This window comes from Hevea brasiliensis, chromosome 12 (genome assembly GCF_030052815.1).
Source record: "Hevea brasiliensis isolate MT/VB/25A 57/8 chromosome 12, ASM3005281v1, whole genome shotgun sequence".
Lineage (NCBI taxonomy): Eukaryota > Viridiplantae > Streptophyta > Magnoliopsida > Malpighiales > Euphorbiaceae > Hevea > Hevea brasiliensis.
Genome location: NC_079504.1, coordinates 5,832,048 through 5,846,663, shown reverse-complemented (window position 1 = coordinate 5,846,663; position 14,616 = coordinate 5,832,048). Strand labels below are relative to the sequence as shown.

The window sequence follows — 14,616 nt, the reverse complement described above, 5'->3', positions numbered from 1 at the left end:
TTTTATTTTGTGCGTAAATTAGTGAATTAGTCTGCTCATTTTATTGCAAAGATGGCTATTTCTGAGTCTGATTTTAATAAGTGGGGTGATATCCCTTCCTCATTTTCTGATGATGTACTTGATTTTAATTCTAGTAATCTATAAATATTTTTGTTGGATTTAAAAAAAAATGTAACCAAATAAGTTCATAGGATTGATTAAATTATTAATAACAAAAACTCTCTGTTTATTAATCATAGTTTTAACTATATTAAAATAATTTAAAAATTATACATAATTATTAAATGTATTTAAATGTGAATAAAGTAAATTGATAGAAGGATATCTTTAAATATAAAAATAAAAATTTAAACAAGAAAAACTAAAAATACTAATGCAGTCAATCATATCATCAAGCTTATATTTTGTTTTTATGGGACACTTGTTATGAGCATATGCTTCTTTTTAATTTTTATTTTATGATGGGGAATTTCTGCCCGCTAACGACGGTGAGACCAATAGCCAATGGGCCGCAGCGAGGCATTAATTTAATCAAGGACAAACCACGAATGGGTACCCCCACCCCACCCGCTCAGGTCCTCGTGACTATTAACAGTTAACCACCATGTCAAACCCTCAAAGGCTTCTTTACCTTAAATTCCAGGGGAGGGGCCTGGGAAAAGCAACTTATACTCTTGTTGATAGTGTTTCAAACTTTCAGTAAATAATTGTTCATATCTCCCGTGGACGATTGTTGCTTCTTTTTTTTTTTTTTTTTTTTTATATGTGGGTTGACCCTGGAGGAGGAATGGCATGTGGGTCTTCAACTCTAGGGGCATATAGCTATTGTGCGTAAGCAAATGGCATGTGGGTGCCGAAACCTGGAATAGTTACTTATATGATCTCAGGGGACTTTGTGCAGTGTACTGTGGAATGTGTACCTATTTGAAGTCAAAACTCAAAATAATCACCTTCTTTTTACCTTTTTTTCTTCTTTTGTTTTTTCCTTTCTCTCTTGGAATGATTTGATGCAAGTTGGTGGCAAGCTGGTGGCACATTGAGGCCACAATTCATAGAAAATTTTAGAAATGGTTAGGTGACGTAAAGTTGAATTAATTCAATACTATATTGTACACAACATTAAATAACATTCGAATTTGAATATCGAATAAATATTGCATTTTTGGGTTGAGGTTTGGTTGAAGAAAAATCCATGACTTGGACTTGATTTTACATATGTTGAGATATAGAGGTGTTGATAAGCTTATAATCCATAATCCAGATGATAGTGTTGTGATCATTAGGCGAAGACAACGACAAATTTGTTGGAAGGAGCTTAAAAATGACAGAAGAGGACAAGTTAGTTTCAACTCATAACAATTATTGGTGCTTTTTGTGAGAGTATGATGAGTGCATCCATAACAAGCTGTTTAGGCATTATGTATCAATTAAAAGCATAATTGCCTAAAGAAAGTGTAGGCCCTGAATTTCTGTGAAAGATTCTCATGTTAGTTCTTATTTCTTAATCTTATCAATAAGCACCAAGTTGTTCAGTCCTTTCATTGAATTATCTTGATTAAAGTTGGCATTAGCCTTATAATAGCCGATGTCCTATGCTGTCAAGTTATTTTTATCAAGTAAAGAATTGATCTGATAGGAAAGAGGCGGAGGGAGGGCGTTGTCATTTTCCTAAATCTAAGTCATTTTCCAATATAGGGTGCTAATTTTGAGGATGGGAACCCCTTCAATAAAGATTTTGAAGGAAACCCACCAAAACAAATTCAATAATTGCACCAATATTATGTATGTATCACATTCTCAGTAGGTAGCTACCAAGGGTTGTGGGGTTATGAACTGCTTCTGGTCGCTTTTGGTGGAAAATGAAGCTTACCTTTCGGTTCCTTCCATCTGAAAAATTGTCTGGCTCGTCGCACATCACCAAATTTACCAACCATACCTAGCTAGTTTTTAAGCTAGGCTGGCATGTGCAATTGTGGAAAAAGGGCGGGTCACTTATTGGCCTCCAGGATTGGTACGCTCTAGTAGTTATGACCATTTCTTGAGCTCCTGCACACCCTGTGCATGTTTATTGTTGGATGGGGGCAAATGGATACCCCGCTTATCAAGGGCAAATGCCAAGACACTCTGTTCTTCAAAGGACCATAGTTTTTATCTAGTCCTACCAGTCTTTCTTGTTAACTTTTTTACCTGAATTTACTGGCTGCCCTTTTCTTGATAATGAACTTTATCAGCAGCTGTGAATCATGACAAAAAGCTGGAGCTTTAATGTGACACATTATAGACGTTTTGTGTTTTTACTATTTATTTAATGTAACATTTATTTATTTATTTATATTCTTCGGTGATAATCTGATAAATTGGATTATGCAGTATTAGAGACTAAAGAGAAGAGTGGCAAAGGCTGAAGAAGAGAGGACTTGCTAGTTTCCTAATGTGAACACTACCAGTAACAAAAGGAGAAAAATAAGAGAGCATTAAAGGCATAAATAAATTTATTTTTTTTTAAATTCTCAAGTTGTTTCCCACTGCATTGACAGGAACATATAAAAAGGAGTAGAATTTAGAAAAAAAAAAAAAACAAGTTTAAAAAGAAAGGAACAAAACCCTTTTGAGATCTAGTGCCTTTTTGCTCTTTTTATCCCTTCCATATTTCTCTCCACAGCAACTGCAGTGGCAGAGACAAAAGATGCTAATCAGTGGTCTTTGTCATTTCCAATTTTTTCCTTGGAAACCACCTGCCAATAAATCAACCCACACAAAAATTAGAGCCATGGAAGTGCTTGAGTCTTTCTATGTCTATAGAGATGAAAATAGAAAAAGAGGAAGAGGGGAGAGGGGGTGGTTGGTGGGTGTTGTGTGGGGGTGTGGGGGTTGGGGTGGTGTGTGTTGTATGGAAGCATTGCTGATCAGGATTCAGGAATGTAAAGGCAAACCTGGTTCTTTTGAAGCTGATTTTTCTGCAATAGAAGATTGAAAGAATCCAAAGTGCTTCTTCAGTGAAGATTTCCCCTGCAACAAGAAGAACAGTGGCATTGGAATTTCTTGCATACAAAAAGCATTTGATATATAAACAGAAATGGAAAGGTTTATACATTGAAAGGTACCTTGAAATGTGTTGCCGAGAAACCTTGTGAAAATTCCAGGACATGATTCATTGAAGCTTCATTCTTGCCTACTTTCTGTATAGACATCAAGAAGCCATTAGATACACTATAATTCCAACAAACATGTTGTTTCTATAAGATACAATAAATGAAAATCATAAAATTCCTAATGGAATTAAACTTGCCTTGCCCAACACAGGAGAACTTGCAGTATCATCAAGATATGAATGCTGCTGGTTTCGACCATATTCTTTGCTCTTCTTTTTGCTTTTATTCTTCTTGGCCAATTGATCAAAGCAATCTTCATCATCTTGACAATAATGTGGAGGTCTAGAGGATGCATCTGAAACCATGGATAAATCCTCTTCTTCTTCATCATCTACTTTTGCATAGTTTCCATCAACAAACCCACCATAGCCCTGATACTGATTCTTGGAAAGAGAGGATTGATCCAAGTACAACGTCCAACCAGATTCACATCCACTACTACTGCAATGAGAAGCTGACATATTCATTCCCAAACACCTAACCTTGAGCCCAAAACTACAAATAATGGGTTTGGGGGGGGGGGGTGGTGGTGGTGGGGGCGCGCGGGTTGTATGTTTTGTGTCTTATAAGTGACTAACTCCTTTGTTACTGACACTGCAACAGTGAAAGAAAATGAGAATACACAATAGATTGCCTTATTCTCACTCGATGTTCTTCTCTCTATATAAGTAGATGAAAAAGATGAACAGAGCTTAGAAAAAACCAAACGAATCACATTCAAATCCTAGACTTCTTTTGTCCTTTGCTCTATCCTTTCGCCCCCTCTTATTTTATCTGTATGCCAATCAATCAAAGTTGCCAGTTGGCTTTGAGTGTGTTAGTGTGCATAGGAGAGAGAAAGAAAGGAAACAGCAACACCAACTAAGGCTAAACATTATTGATAAGGGAAACTGTCATCAATTCATATATAATTGTGGCAACAAACAGCTTACCATGCTGGTATATATTATCTATGGAGACCTTTCTCTTATGGAATCTATATCAGATAATGGATTCTAATTTTATTAAAATTCTGTAATGGGATCTTGATCATCCAAGGAGGCCTTACAATGCTCACTTTTTTGATAGTTTATAAGAGGCAAATCATTTAGAAAAGCAAATTAAAAATTAAAAAAAAAAAAAAAAGCTTATTCATATTTTCACCTAACTCCAATACATAAAAAAAAGTGAATTGTTATGAATTTTATTATGTTAAACAAGATTCATTATATCAAGTAACTTATCATTAGTTATTTATAGTTTTGCTAATATGAAAAGGTTCTAATTTAGTTCATTGATGCTAAAGTTGTCTAGCGGGTTATGGCATTTTGAATTCCAGTTTTAGTTAGAGCCAATGGTATTAGGAAAAAAAAAAAAAAAATATATATATATATATATATTATAAGGACTTGTAAATATTCATTCTTGTTATTACAAGTTTGAAACTCTTAAATAGACAATAACCCTTCATTTAATTAGGTGCTTTTTTTAATCTCCTTTTCAATTTTCCCCCTTATTGATGAGTAGCATATTTAGTTTTACATTCACCTTCATCATGATTCTTTATTAGTGCATTAATAGTGCAAGAAGAGCTCTATTTTTCTCTCTCTTACCCGGCTTGAAAGCTCGAGAAAATTATTTGAAAGGCTTTGTTCGTTATACATCAAAATTCAACACAAGTAGACTATGAAAGCATATGCAATTGGATGGCACTTCAAAAAAGTGTTATAGCCTTTTCTTTTCTTTATTCAATCTTGACAAGAATTATTGATTCCAAATATTAAATGAGTGCACACAACAAATTGGTCTCTTTTTCTTTTTTCCTACTGTCCCACAAAAGTTAATGTATGTTTTGCTTTAATTACCTACCCATAAAAAAATCATTGACCCTTTTGTTGTTCATTTCTTTAATATGGAGACCTGGGTCTTAGTAGGCGTCCAAGATTGAGACTCTTTTGCACTTTAATATATCATATTCTTCTTCACACTCCACCTAATAGATTATATGTCTTTTTGTTTTTGTATTAGCTTGCACGTAAAATCTTTTTATGACATCAATAGCTCAATTATGAACTTTTTTATTGTTAAAATAGAAAAACGCATGAAAGATGGTGGATGAGATTGGTGTGGCTAATAAGTGAAGTTTGCTTTAGTGACAAAAAGAGTTTCCTATTTTAAGGTAGAAAATCCACCCTCGTACATCCAAGATAGCTGTTTCTGGGGCCGGCTCCCTACCAATAATGTTGGTGAATTTTTTTTTTTTTTTTTATTATTATTAACAGTGCTACTCTACTAATTAATGTAAATAATGTCAAAAACTTATTAGTACCATTTAATTGAAGACAAATTAAATAATACTTCTTTTGAGATCCTATACTTTGGGAACAAGGTTTTCTTACAATAGTACTACTTATTGGGTAAATTTTATCTTTTTTTGCCCTTCAAGAATTAAAATTGGTTGGTATTGAATAGCACATTAATCAAGTGTCACAAAATATCTTAAACAGGTGCTTAAAATCACTGATTAAAAAAAATAAAAGAAAAAACAATGGGTGTCCCTTAAATTAGGGGAAAAGCAGATAGGTGGCTTGTGATACAATGATTGTGAAGTGTGACTAATAGAAAAGATTGATCATGGGGCCAGTTTAGGATCTTCGTCTGAATCAATATGGTCCCATACACTAATGTATTCACAAAATGTGCACATGCCTTTTGTTACCTTGTGGCCCTTTGCCAGTCCATGATCCGTAATTCCTGCTGTGAAAGACTTGCTAGGTTAATCCATTTCTGCTTCTCTTATTTTTCATTCAATTCTTCAATCTTTTAATTCATAAAAAAGAGAAAAATCTGCTACTATTCCGATGAAGTCATTTAAATGTTGAGTGATTGAAATAATTATCTCATTGGTTTTGTGTAGATTCATAAGGTGTGAGCGAGTCATTGAGAGCTTTGCTACCTTCTTCTTTCACTGATTTTTGTGATACTCTCTGAGTTTCTACATTCCTATTATCTAGGATTATGTTAGACTGTTTAGAATCTTAAAGTTTCAAACGACAACAATGATGTTGAGGTTCTCCTTTGATCTTCAATGATTTAAGCCATGCATGGTAACTACAGTTAGGAGATTCCCCAACTCTTTGCCACTCTTGGCTCTCATTGTTGTCTTCGACAAACGACAGTGATATCTTGATTGTGGCACTATCTTTGGCTACTCTAACTTGTTGTTGACTCAGAATTCCAAATGGGTTACTCGATGTAGTTTAGGATTTCTATTTAAGAGCTTGGTCTAATTTTGTGTGGGCTTGGATAGCTAAGTTTCTTTGTATTTGGATTTTTCTCCTGGAATTTCTTGATCAATGAAATTTCTCTCTCTTTGAAAAAAAATTAAGTATTTTTTCAATTTATAAATTTAAATTACTAATAAAATTTTAAGATTAACTATATGAAAAATTAATTAGCAATTAGAGGTAACATTTGTAATTATATAATTAAAAGTGAAAATTTGTAATTATCTTTAGTCTAACTAATTGCAACCTCTAAATTAAAATTTCATAACATAGCTAGCTAACTCCAAAATCTTATTCGATAATTAGTTTATGTGACGTCTCAAAGCATTATTCTCATTTAAATTAGTAGATTATAGGTAGCTTAGTCATTGAGCACTTCAACTTAAACCCTATTCCAAATATAATTGGATTCACCATCACTTGCTTAAAACGTATTCCGAGTACAATCGGATTCACCGTTACTCTTATTTTCCTTCTATTCGGGGATTAAAGCTCGAAATAAGGAAAGGATTGATAGTTAATGGTTTTAGACCTACCCCAACAGCATCTATGTGTACTGAGTAACCTCATAATCAACTGTAGAACTGCAGCATGGGGTTTGAGTAGGTTTGAATAGTATATTGTGGGGTTATTTTCAATGGTCCCCAACTGTGGGAAGGTCAAAAAGATAGGCATTTGCGACAGTATGATATCGAAACACCACCATCGCTCACATTCACAAAACACCACCATCGCTTACATTCACACTTCTCTACCAAGACTTTCTTCCCTTCTCTTCCAAGAACAAGTCTTCGCTTTCATTTTCATGTCCAGAGCAAACAAAACCAAGTCCCTATCAACAAAAAACCAAAGTTAAATCTCCTTCTCATATATATATAATTCTTTCTCAGAAGAAAATCAAAAGGGCACCACCCCATATGCTAGCTAATGTCACATTAATTATTATAATTTTTATTTGCTCTAAAGATTGGATAGAGGATGGAAAGTCCAAGAATTCCACCAAAAATCTCCAAACTATGAAAATTACAATGCGTATATGAAGTGTGTACATGGTATGCCTAAATCTATTTGTATTTTGGTTGAAAATATGAAAGTAGGATTTTGACATCAATAAGTTTTGTCAAGCTTTAGGGACACTGTCCTAAGTAATGGAGATAATACCCACTTAAGGGTTCCAAATTTTAGTGTCATTATCACCAAAACAAAGTATCTGTGATTGCCACTGCCCACCTTTAGTCCTCCATACCATAGATTTGAATAATGCAGGCAATGTACACAGAAAAATCATTCCAGTGGACCTTACATCACAATTATCTGTCATTCTCATGGTGGTCGTAGCTAGAGAAAGCTCCCCACACCTTGGTCGGTTTCAAACTGACATTACTCTCAACCCCAATAATACTATTGCTAATGCATGCTTTATTTTTTATTAACCTACTTCTTGTTTAATCCCATTATTAGTGACTGTTTACTGTTTAGTAATTTAGTGTCAGTGATAGATGTTTTAGATCTACTCTTTCTTTCTTTCTTTCTTTCTTTTTTTTTTTTTTTTTAATATTGTTTAGTTAACCTTGTAAAAGAAATTAATTCGGAGTGCTGACCAGCTCAACGTCTTGAATCCGTGGTCCCATTTGGGCATTTAACCTAGCTTGGCTGTTGAGTATAGGTCAGTTGTCCGATTGCTTTTCTTTTGGATAATGGCACAGTTTTCCAGACAAAAAATATCTTTCCTTGCCTCCCTCATAAATATTAGGAGACAATAATTAATCTTCATGCTTTGGCATCATGAATATCTTATCATAATTTAAACTTGTACATTTTGATTTTCAGTGTCTTTGGGAAGTGAGAAAGATAAAGAAAATAAAGTAGATAGTGTTATATATGCATGAACTTGTATGACATTAACTTATTTTATAAATTTTTTCATATGTAAAAGGCTAGTTATGCTCTTTGATTTCTTATTTTCTCTCTAAATTAGAATGAAAATAATTTAAAAAAAAATAATAAATTTTTCTCTTGTCTCTTATTTTTCATTTTCAATATAAATAAAAGAAAATGTCTTTTAAAATTTATTTTACTCTATTATTTTCCATCCTTCCTCTTTTTCACTTATTCAAAAGAGGGTGTTAAAATTGACGTGAAATCCACCTTCTCATTTGCTATATAATGAAAGTGTGTGGCAAAAATGACATCAAATAATAAAAAAAATGGCTGCAGAGCATATAGATCGATTGTGAAATCTTTTGAAGGCAGTAAATGGCGATATATGACAAGTACAATATGCACAGAAGTAGTGGCTGGCATTTGAAAGAAGAGGTGATACCGGCCGCGCACAACTCGCCATGTCTTTTGGGGAGGGCAATTTTGGAGCTTCCAAACAAGTACGTACAGGTCAGCAATAAAGACATGTTGACGTGTCACCCAATTATTCTCCAGATTTGATGGGCCATGTAAAGCCCATCGTCTACGGCCATGATATTGCTGATCAATTTTGATCACAGATTTTATTAGCTTAGCTGAACCGCTAGTCCCTAAAATTATTGGGTTAAGGCGGGCCCTATTTAGATTTTGGGTTGTCCGGACCCCGCAGATTTCTGGCTTGGGTCCACTATTGACGTAATGGGCTCGGCTTATATACCAACCAATGTATCATTTATTTCACATTTATTCATTTTTTCAAAAATACAGAATCATTTGAACCTGAATTATTATCTTATCTGACTCAGCTATCTACAAACTTCTAAAGGATTCTTTATTTCATTTATAATTTTAGAAATAAAGTTCAAATTATAATTATACAAGTCAGCAATTTTGAACAATTTTGAGTTCAGCTCTCCCTGAAACAAATTATTAAAACAAATCCTAAATTACTGGGTTTTTGGGGCCTGGACACGAGGAAGTGTTGCTTCACTACATAATAGCCATCGGCCACAAACAAAATTAAAGCATCAATAACTTGACAATGTTCCCGAATGTGATTCGTTGATCTGTACGTGCCTAAAAAACTCTAGCAACCGTGCATGTCTCGGCAATTCTTGAAGCGTAAATCAGTACTCCAAGCCCATATAATATCCCCGTTAGGATCTCGTAACCTGTGGTTTGAAGGGCTTCTAGTTGGTCCATGTAGAGTATCAGATAATGAAGAATAGGTGCTACACCAAATAGGCCCATCCCAAAGAAGAGACTAGCCCGAAGCCCTGGAATGCAGGATGGAGAGAGAAGATGGTGGCAACTGAAACTGCCTGCTAGTATTATGAAGCCCAGATAAAGGTTGCAGAAGTGGTTACACATGAAGGAGTAGTAGACATGAGGGTAAAAGGAGGTTGCAATGAGAGCTGTAATGATTGTGTAGTCGACTCTGACAAAATGGCAAGACAGAAGGTGGTAAGTGCTGCTGGCTAGCAAGCAGAACATAGCTCCTCCCAAGAGACGGCAATCTTGTGATGGGATGAAACATCAAGGAAGCTAGCTAGCTATCATGTTCAACATATCATCTTTGACTCCTGACTGATGCATTTGATGAAATCAATATTCTTGTTAGTATTTGTCACAGAATAGAACAATAGAAAAAAAGATTAGAAAAACAAGAATGATGAATCCCTTAAATACCCTGGCAATGTGTGGTATTCAGAAGGTTGATATTTCATTTTCTTCCATAGCATACGCCCTTTTCTTTCTTTTGAACTCACTTCATTCCCATCTTCGCAGTCCAATGAATTATCAATTCTTTTTTTGTAGAATTAGATGAAAAACAAGTTATTACAAAGACCAAGAATCAGCTTTGATATCCATTTGCGACATTCTGAAGGTTCCATCCTACATTCTTGTAAAGAACAAAAACAAGTTCTTTGGACATTCAAGAATTATCAATTTTGAAAATGATTTTTATCTAGTATAATTAGTGGCAAAACAGATAAACATGTAGACAATTTTAGCCCCTTTAATTCCCATAGCTGAGCTGAGAGATAGGCCTAAATTAAAGCCTTAATATAATAAAGGAAAATAAAAATTTTATTCCCTTTGAGGAGGGCTTATTTTAGTTGCAGGAAACCGGACAAATTTATAAAAAAAAAAAAAAAATTAACTATGAAGAACACATTTTCAGCAACATTTTAACATGGCTTCAACAAAGGAAAAATAGCTAAAGGGTAGTGTTTTTCCTTCACAGTTTTTTACCAAGCGAAAGGGCACCAATGAAAGAATAAAGGGCTGGGAAAAGTCTGTTAAGCCTGCAAGGCAAAGCATAGAATTCATCACTCCTAACATCTGAATTGTATAAGCTAAACTTCTCCCACCACTTCAAGCCAATGTCCTTTCTTGTTTCATCATTTTCGCGCAAAAGTGTGTAATCCAAGAACAAGCCAACTAAAGCAGCGACCGTTGCATGAGATGTGAAGATGACAGTCACTATATCATGAAACTGCAACTCAATGAATGAAAAATCACATAAAAGGCCAATTTTATACATCGTTTAACATGTATTGAATAGCAGAAGAATCAGTTCTAGCATCCCACCCATCTGGAAATAGTGTGAGATCCTAGTTGATAGTATTCTCTGAAGTATTGTGGCACTGAAATACCCATGAAGAAAGAGAAACCCAGAACGAATTTTGTCCTGAAACTGTTCAGGTTGCAGAACTGGAGGAATCCCAGGCCTGCAGAAGCTGTGTGGAAATTTGCAGGAAAAGATTAAAACTCAAATTTGTTAAATTTTTTTAATGTATAAAAATCCATATGATTGCTGATGAATATTTCAAATTCTGCTGCGGATGAAAGGCAAATAGGTTTACTTACATACATAGCCAAATAAGACACAGTACATTGCTGCCACAATTGGCAGGGGTATGGACGCAAATAATGCCCCAAATTTTCCTGGTTAAGGACAAAACGTCCCTTAGGACAAACATGAAAGAAAAACGAAACATAACAAATGGGAAGAGAGAAAAAAAAAATAGAGGGACCTTACCAAATACAGAGAAGAAAATCATAAATCCAGCTTGTTATAATAAGCACGCAAATCTAAGGCGCACACGCAAATCAAATCGCATAATCACACAGTATTAAAAAGAGAAGAAGAATAACACAGGATTTAACCTAATTCAACCGTAAGGTTTACGTCCACGAGCAAGATAAGAGCAAAAAGTTTCACTATGATGAAAAGAGCAAGATACAATCAATCAGAACACTCAAACCCTAACTCTAGTATGTTTCTCGAATATCCCACAACTCTATCACAAAGGGTAAAATATTCCTATCGGCCTGTGCCATCCGCTACCACCACAGATCTCAATTTTTATCCCAATCGGGTCGCAGCTCGAAACTTTAGCATCGGATCACAATTCGGGTCTATGAAAAAACATATCCCAAAATTCAAAGTCACAAAAATAATAATTCTTTCCCTTAGCTTGAATTTCCTTTATCATCAACAAAATAACCACAAAAACACTATGTCTTGCAATATACCATCACAAGGGCATTATTGAATACTACAAACACCAACCAAGTCTAGGCAATGCCTAAACTTACTGGCTGAGACTCCCTTGGTCATCAAATCTGTTGGATTATCATGTGTAGAAACTTTTTGCATAACTACAGCCTCTTGAGATATAATGTCTCGAATGAAGTGATATCTAACATCAATGTGCTTAGTTCGCTTACGGTACATCTGATTCTTTGTGAGATGTACTGCACTTTGGCTGTCACAAAACACTGTTGCCTTGTTTTGTATCAACCCAAGATCACCCACCAAACCTTGTAACCATAAAACTTCCTTTACTGTCTCTGCTAAGGCCATATATTCAGCCTCTGTGGTAGACAAAGCAACTGTAGCTTGCAATGTTGCCTTCCAACTGAAAGCACTTCTAGAAAGAGTAAACAAATAACCTATCAAAGATCTCCTCCTGTCTAAGTCCACTGCAAAATCTGAATCCACATAGCCAACAACTAAATCACTCATCTTGGCCCTGTCGAATGTCAACCAACATCTGTAGTACCCTTCAAATACCTCAAAATCTATTTCACTGCCTGCCAATGCTCTTTCCTAGGACACGCCATATATCTACTCACAACACTAACTACATATAAAATGTCAGGTCGGTGCATACCATAGCATAAATGATGCTACCAACAACACTCGAATTGGGAATACTAGACATGTGCTCCATCTCCTCATCTGTTTTTGGTGACATGTTTGCAGATAATTTGAAATGGGCAGCAAATAGAACAGTCACAAGCTTAGCATTATTCATGTTGAAACGCTTACGCACTTTCTCAACATAGGCCTATTGAGACAAGAAAAGCTTTTTAACACTTTTATCCCTGGTAATTTCCATTTCCAATATCTTCTTTGCAGCACCCAAATCCTTCATCTCAAACTCATCACTCAACTGTTTTTTCGGAATATTAATTTGTGACATGCTTTTAGCAGCAATAAGCATGTCATCCACATACAACAGCAAATAAACATAGGAATCATCTGAAAGCTTCTTATGATACACAGAACTATCATATGAACTACGATTAAAGCCATTACGAATTATGAATGTATCAAATCTTTTGTACCACTGCCTAAGAGATTGTTTCAGACCATATAAAGATTTCTTAAGCAAGCAAACACGGTTTTCCATACCTGGAATAACAAATCCCTCAGGTTGACTCATATAAATTTACTCCTCCAACTCACTATGCAAAAATGTTGTCTTCACATCTAGTTGCCGAAACTCTAGATTATGAAGGGCAACCATAGCAAGTAAGACTCTGATAGAATTGTGCTTCACAACTGGAGAAAATACTTCATTAAAGTCAATCCCCTTCCCTTTGAGTAAAGCCTTTTGCTACCAACTATGCCTTATATCGAGATGTTTCAACCCTTGGAATGCCTTCCTTTTTCTTGAACACCCATTTGCAACCTATCAATTTTTGTCCCTTAGGCAATGTTACAAGCTCTCAAGTCTGATTCTTATGAAGAGATTCAATTTCTTCACCCATAACACCGAACCGACCCACTAATCTGCATCTGAACAAGAAATAGCTTCTCTATAATTGTTGGGTTCATGCACATCAATTGTTTCAGCAACTAACAAGGCAAACGCAACTAGATCTGCATATGCATATCTCTACGGTGGTCTAATCTGTCTTCTCTCTCTACCAGTTGTAATACTATATGGTTTCTATTGCTGTTGCTCAGGTGCATTCTCTTGTTGATCAGGATCTTGCACCACATCCTCTGAATCATTGGACTAAACTGCTGAAGTATCAATATCAAGCTCCACCTATTCTCTGACACCGTGATCTGATTCTGCTATTGACTTCTCCCTCTCACTATCCTATGAAGCAGACTCATTAAATGTCACATCCCTGCTAATAATTAATCTAAGAGACTTTGGATCATTGCACCACAACCTGTAGCCTTTCACTCCAGATGCATACCCTCAAAATATGCATTTTCTTGCCCTCAGCTCAAGCTTACCATCTCTCACATGAGCATAAGCAGGGCAACCAAATACTCTCAGCTGAGAGTAATCAGCAGGTGAACCAGACCAGATCTAAAAAAGGAGTTTTGCACTCAATAGCTGTAGATGGAGATCTATTAAACAAAAAACAGGCTGTATTAATTGCTTCAGTCCAAAAATCCTTTCTCAATCCTGAATGTAAGAGCATGCTTCGTGCTTTATCACAAAGCATTCTGTTCATGTATTCTGCAATACCATTCTGTTGTGGTGTTCTTTGTACAAGTGTGATGTCTCACTATACCTTCATTGCTGCAGAATGCATCGAACTCACGATTGCAAAATTCCAACCCATTATCAGTTCTAATACGCTTGACCTTCTTTTCTGTCTGCTTCTCAATTATCGTCTTTCACTTTACAAAGGTTGAAAATGCCTCATCTTTTGTTTTCAGAAAATACACCTACACCATTTGAGAGTAATCATCAATCAAAGTCATGAAGTACCTAGCACCACTCTTGGAAGGGATTCTGTTAGGACCCCATAGATCTGAATGGATATAATCCACCGTTCCACTAGTCTTGCGCACTGCCTTTTTATCGAACTTCACTCTGGTCTGTTTACCAAATACACAGTGTTCACAAAAGTCCATAAATTCTATTTTCTGCCCGTCCAATAAATTCCGCTTGCTTAATACAAATAATCATCTTTCACTTATATGACCAAGACACATATACCATAATTGAATCTAT

General features: G+C 35.4%; 1 protein-coding gene across 1 annotated transcript; it reads right to left on the bottom strand.

Annotated features, from left to right (window-relative positions):
* Nucleotides 1-2,474: 2,474 nt before the first annotated feature.
* LOC110669832 (protein SOB FIVE-LIKE 5) lies at nucleotides 2,475-3,685 on the bottom strand. Its single transcript, XM_021831656.2, has 4 exons — nucleotides 3,290-3,685; nucleotides 3,105-3,179; nucleotides 2,934-3,009; nucleotides 2,475-2,735 (listed from the first exon to the last, which is right to left on the bottom strand). The coding sequence occupies exons 1-4, from the start codon at nucleotides 3,617-3,619 to the stop codon at nucleotides 2,707-2,709; spliced, it is 510 nt and encodes a 169-aa protein (XP_021687348.2). The 5' UTR covers nucleotides 3,620-3,685; the 3' UTR covers nucleotides 2,475-2,706.
* Nucleotides 3,686-14,616: the final 10,931 nt, after the last annotated feature.

Coding starts and splice junctions, on each gene's coding strand:
- LOC110669832 (XM_021831656.2), bottom strand. CDS start 3,619: ATGAATATGTCAGCTTCTCATTGCAGTAGTAGTGGATGTGAATCTGGT. Junction 3,180..3,289: donor GTTCTCCTGTGTTGGGCAAG/GCAAGTTTAATT, acceptor ATGTCTATACAG/AAAGTAGGCAAGAATGAAGC. Junction 2,736..2,933: donor ATCAGCTTCAAAAGAACCAG/GTTTGCCTTTAC, acceptor ATTTATTGGCAG/GTGGTTTCCAAGGAAAAAAT.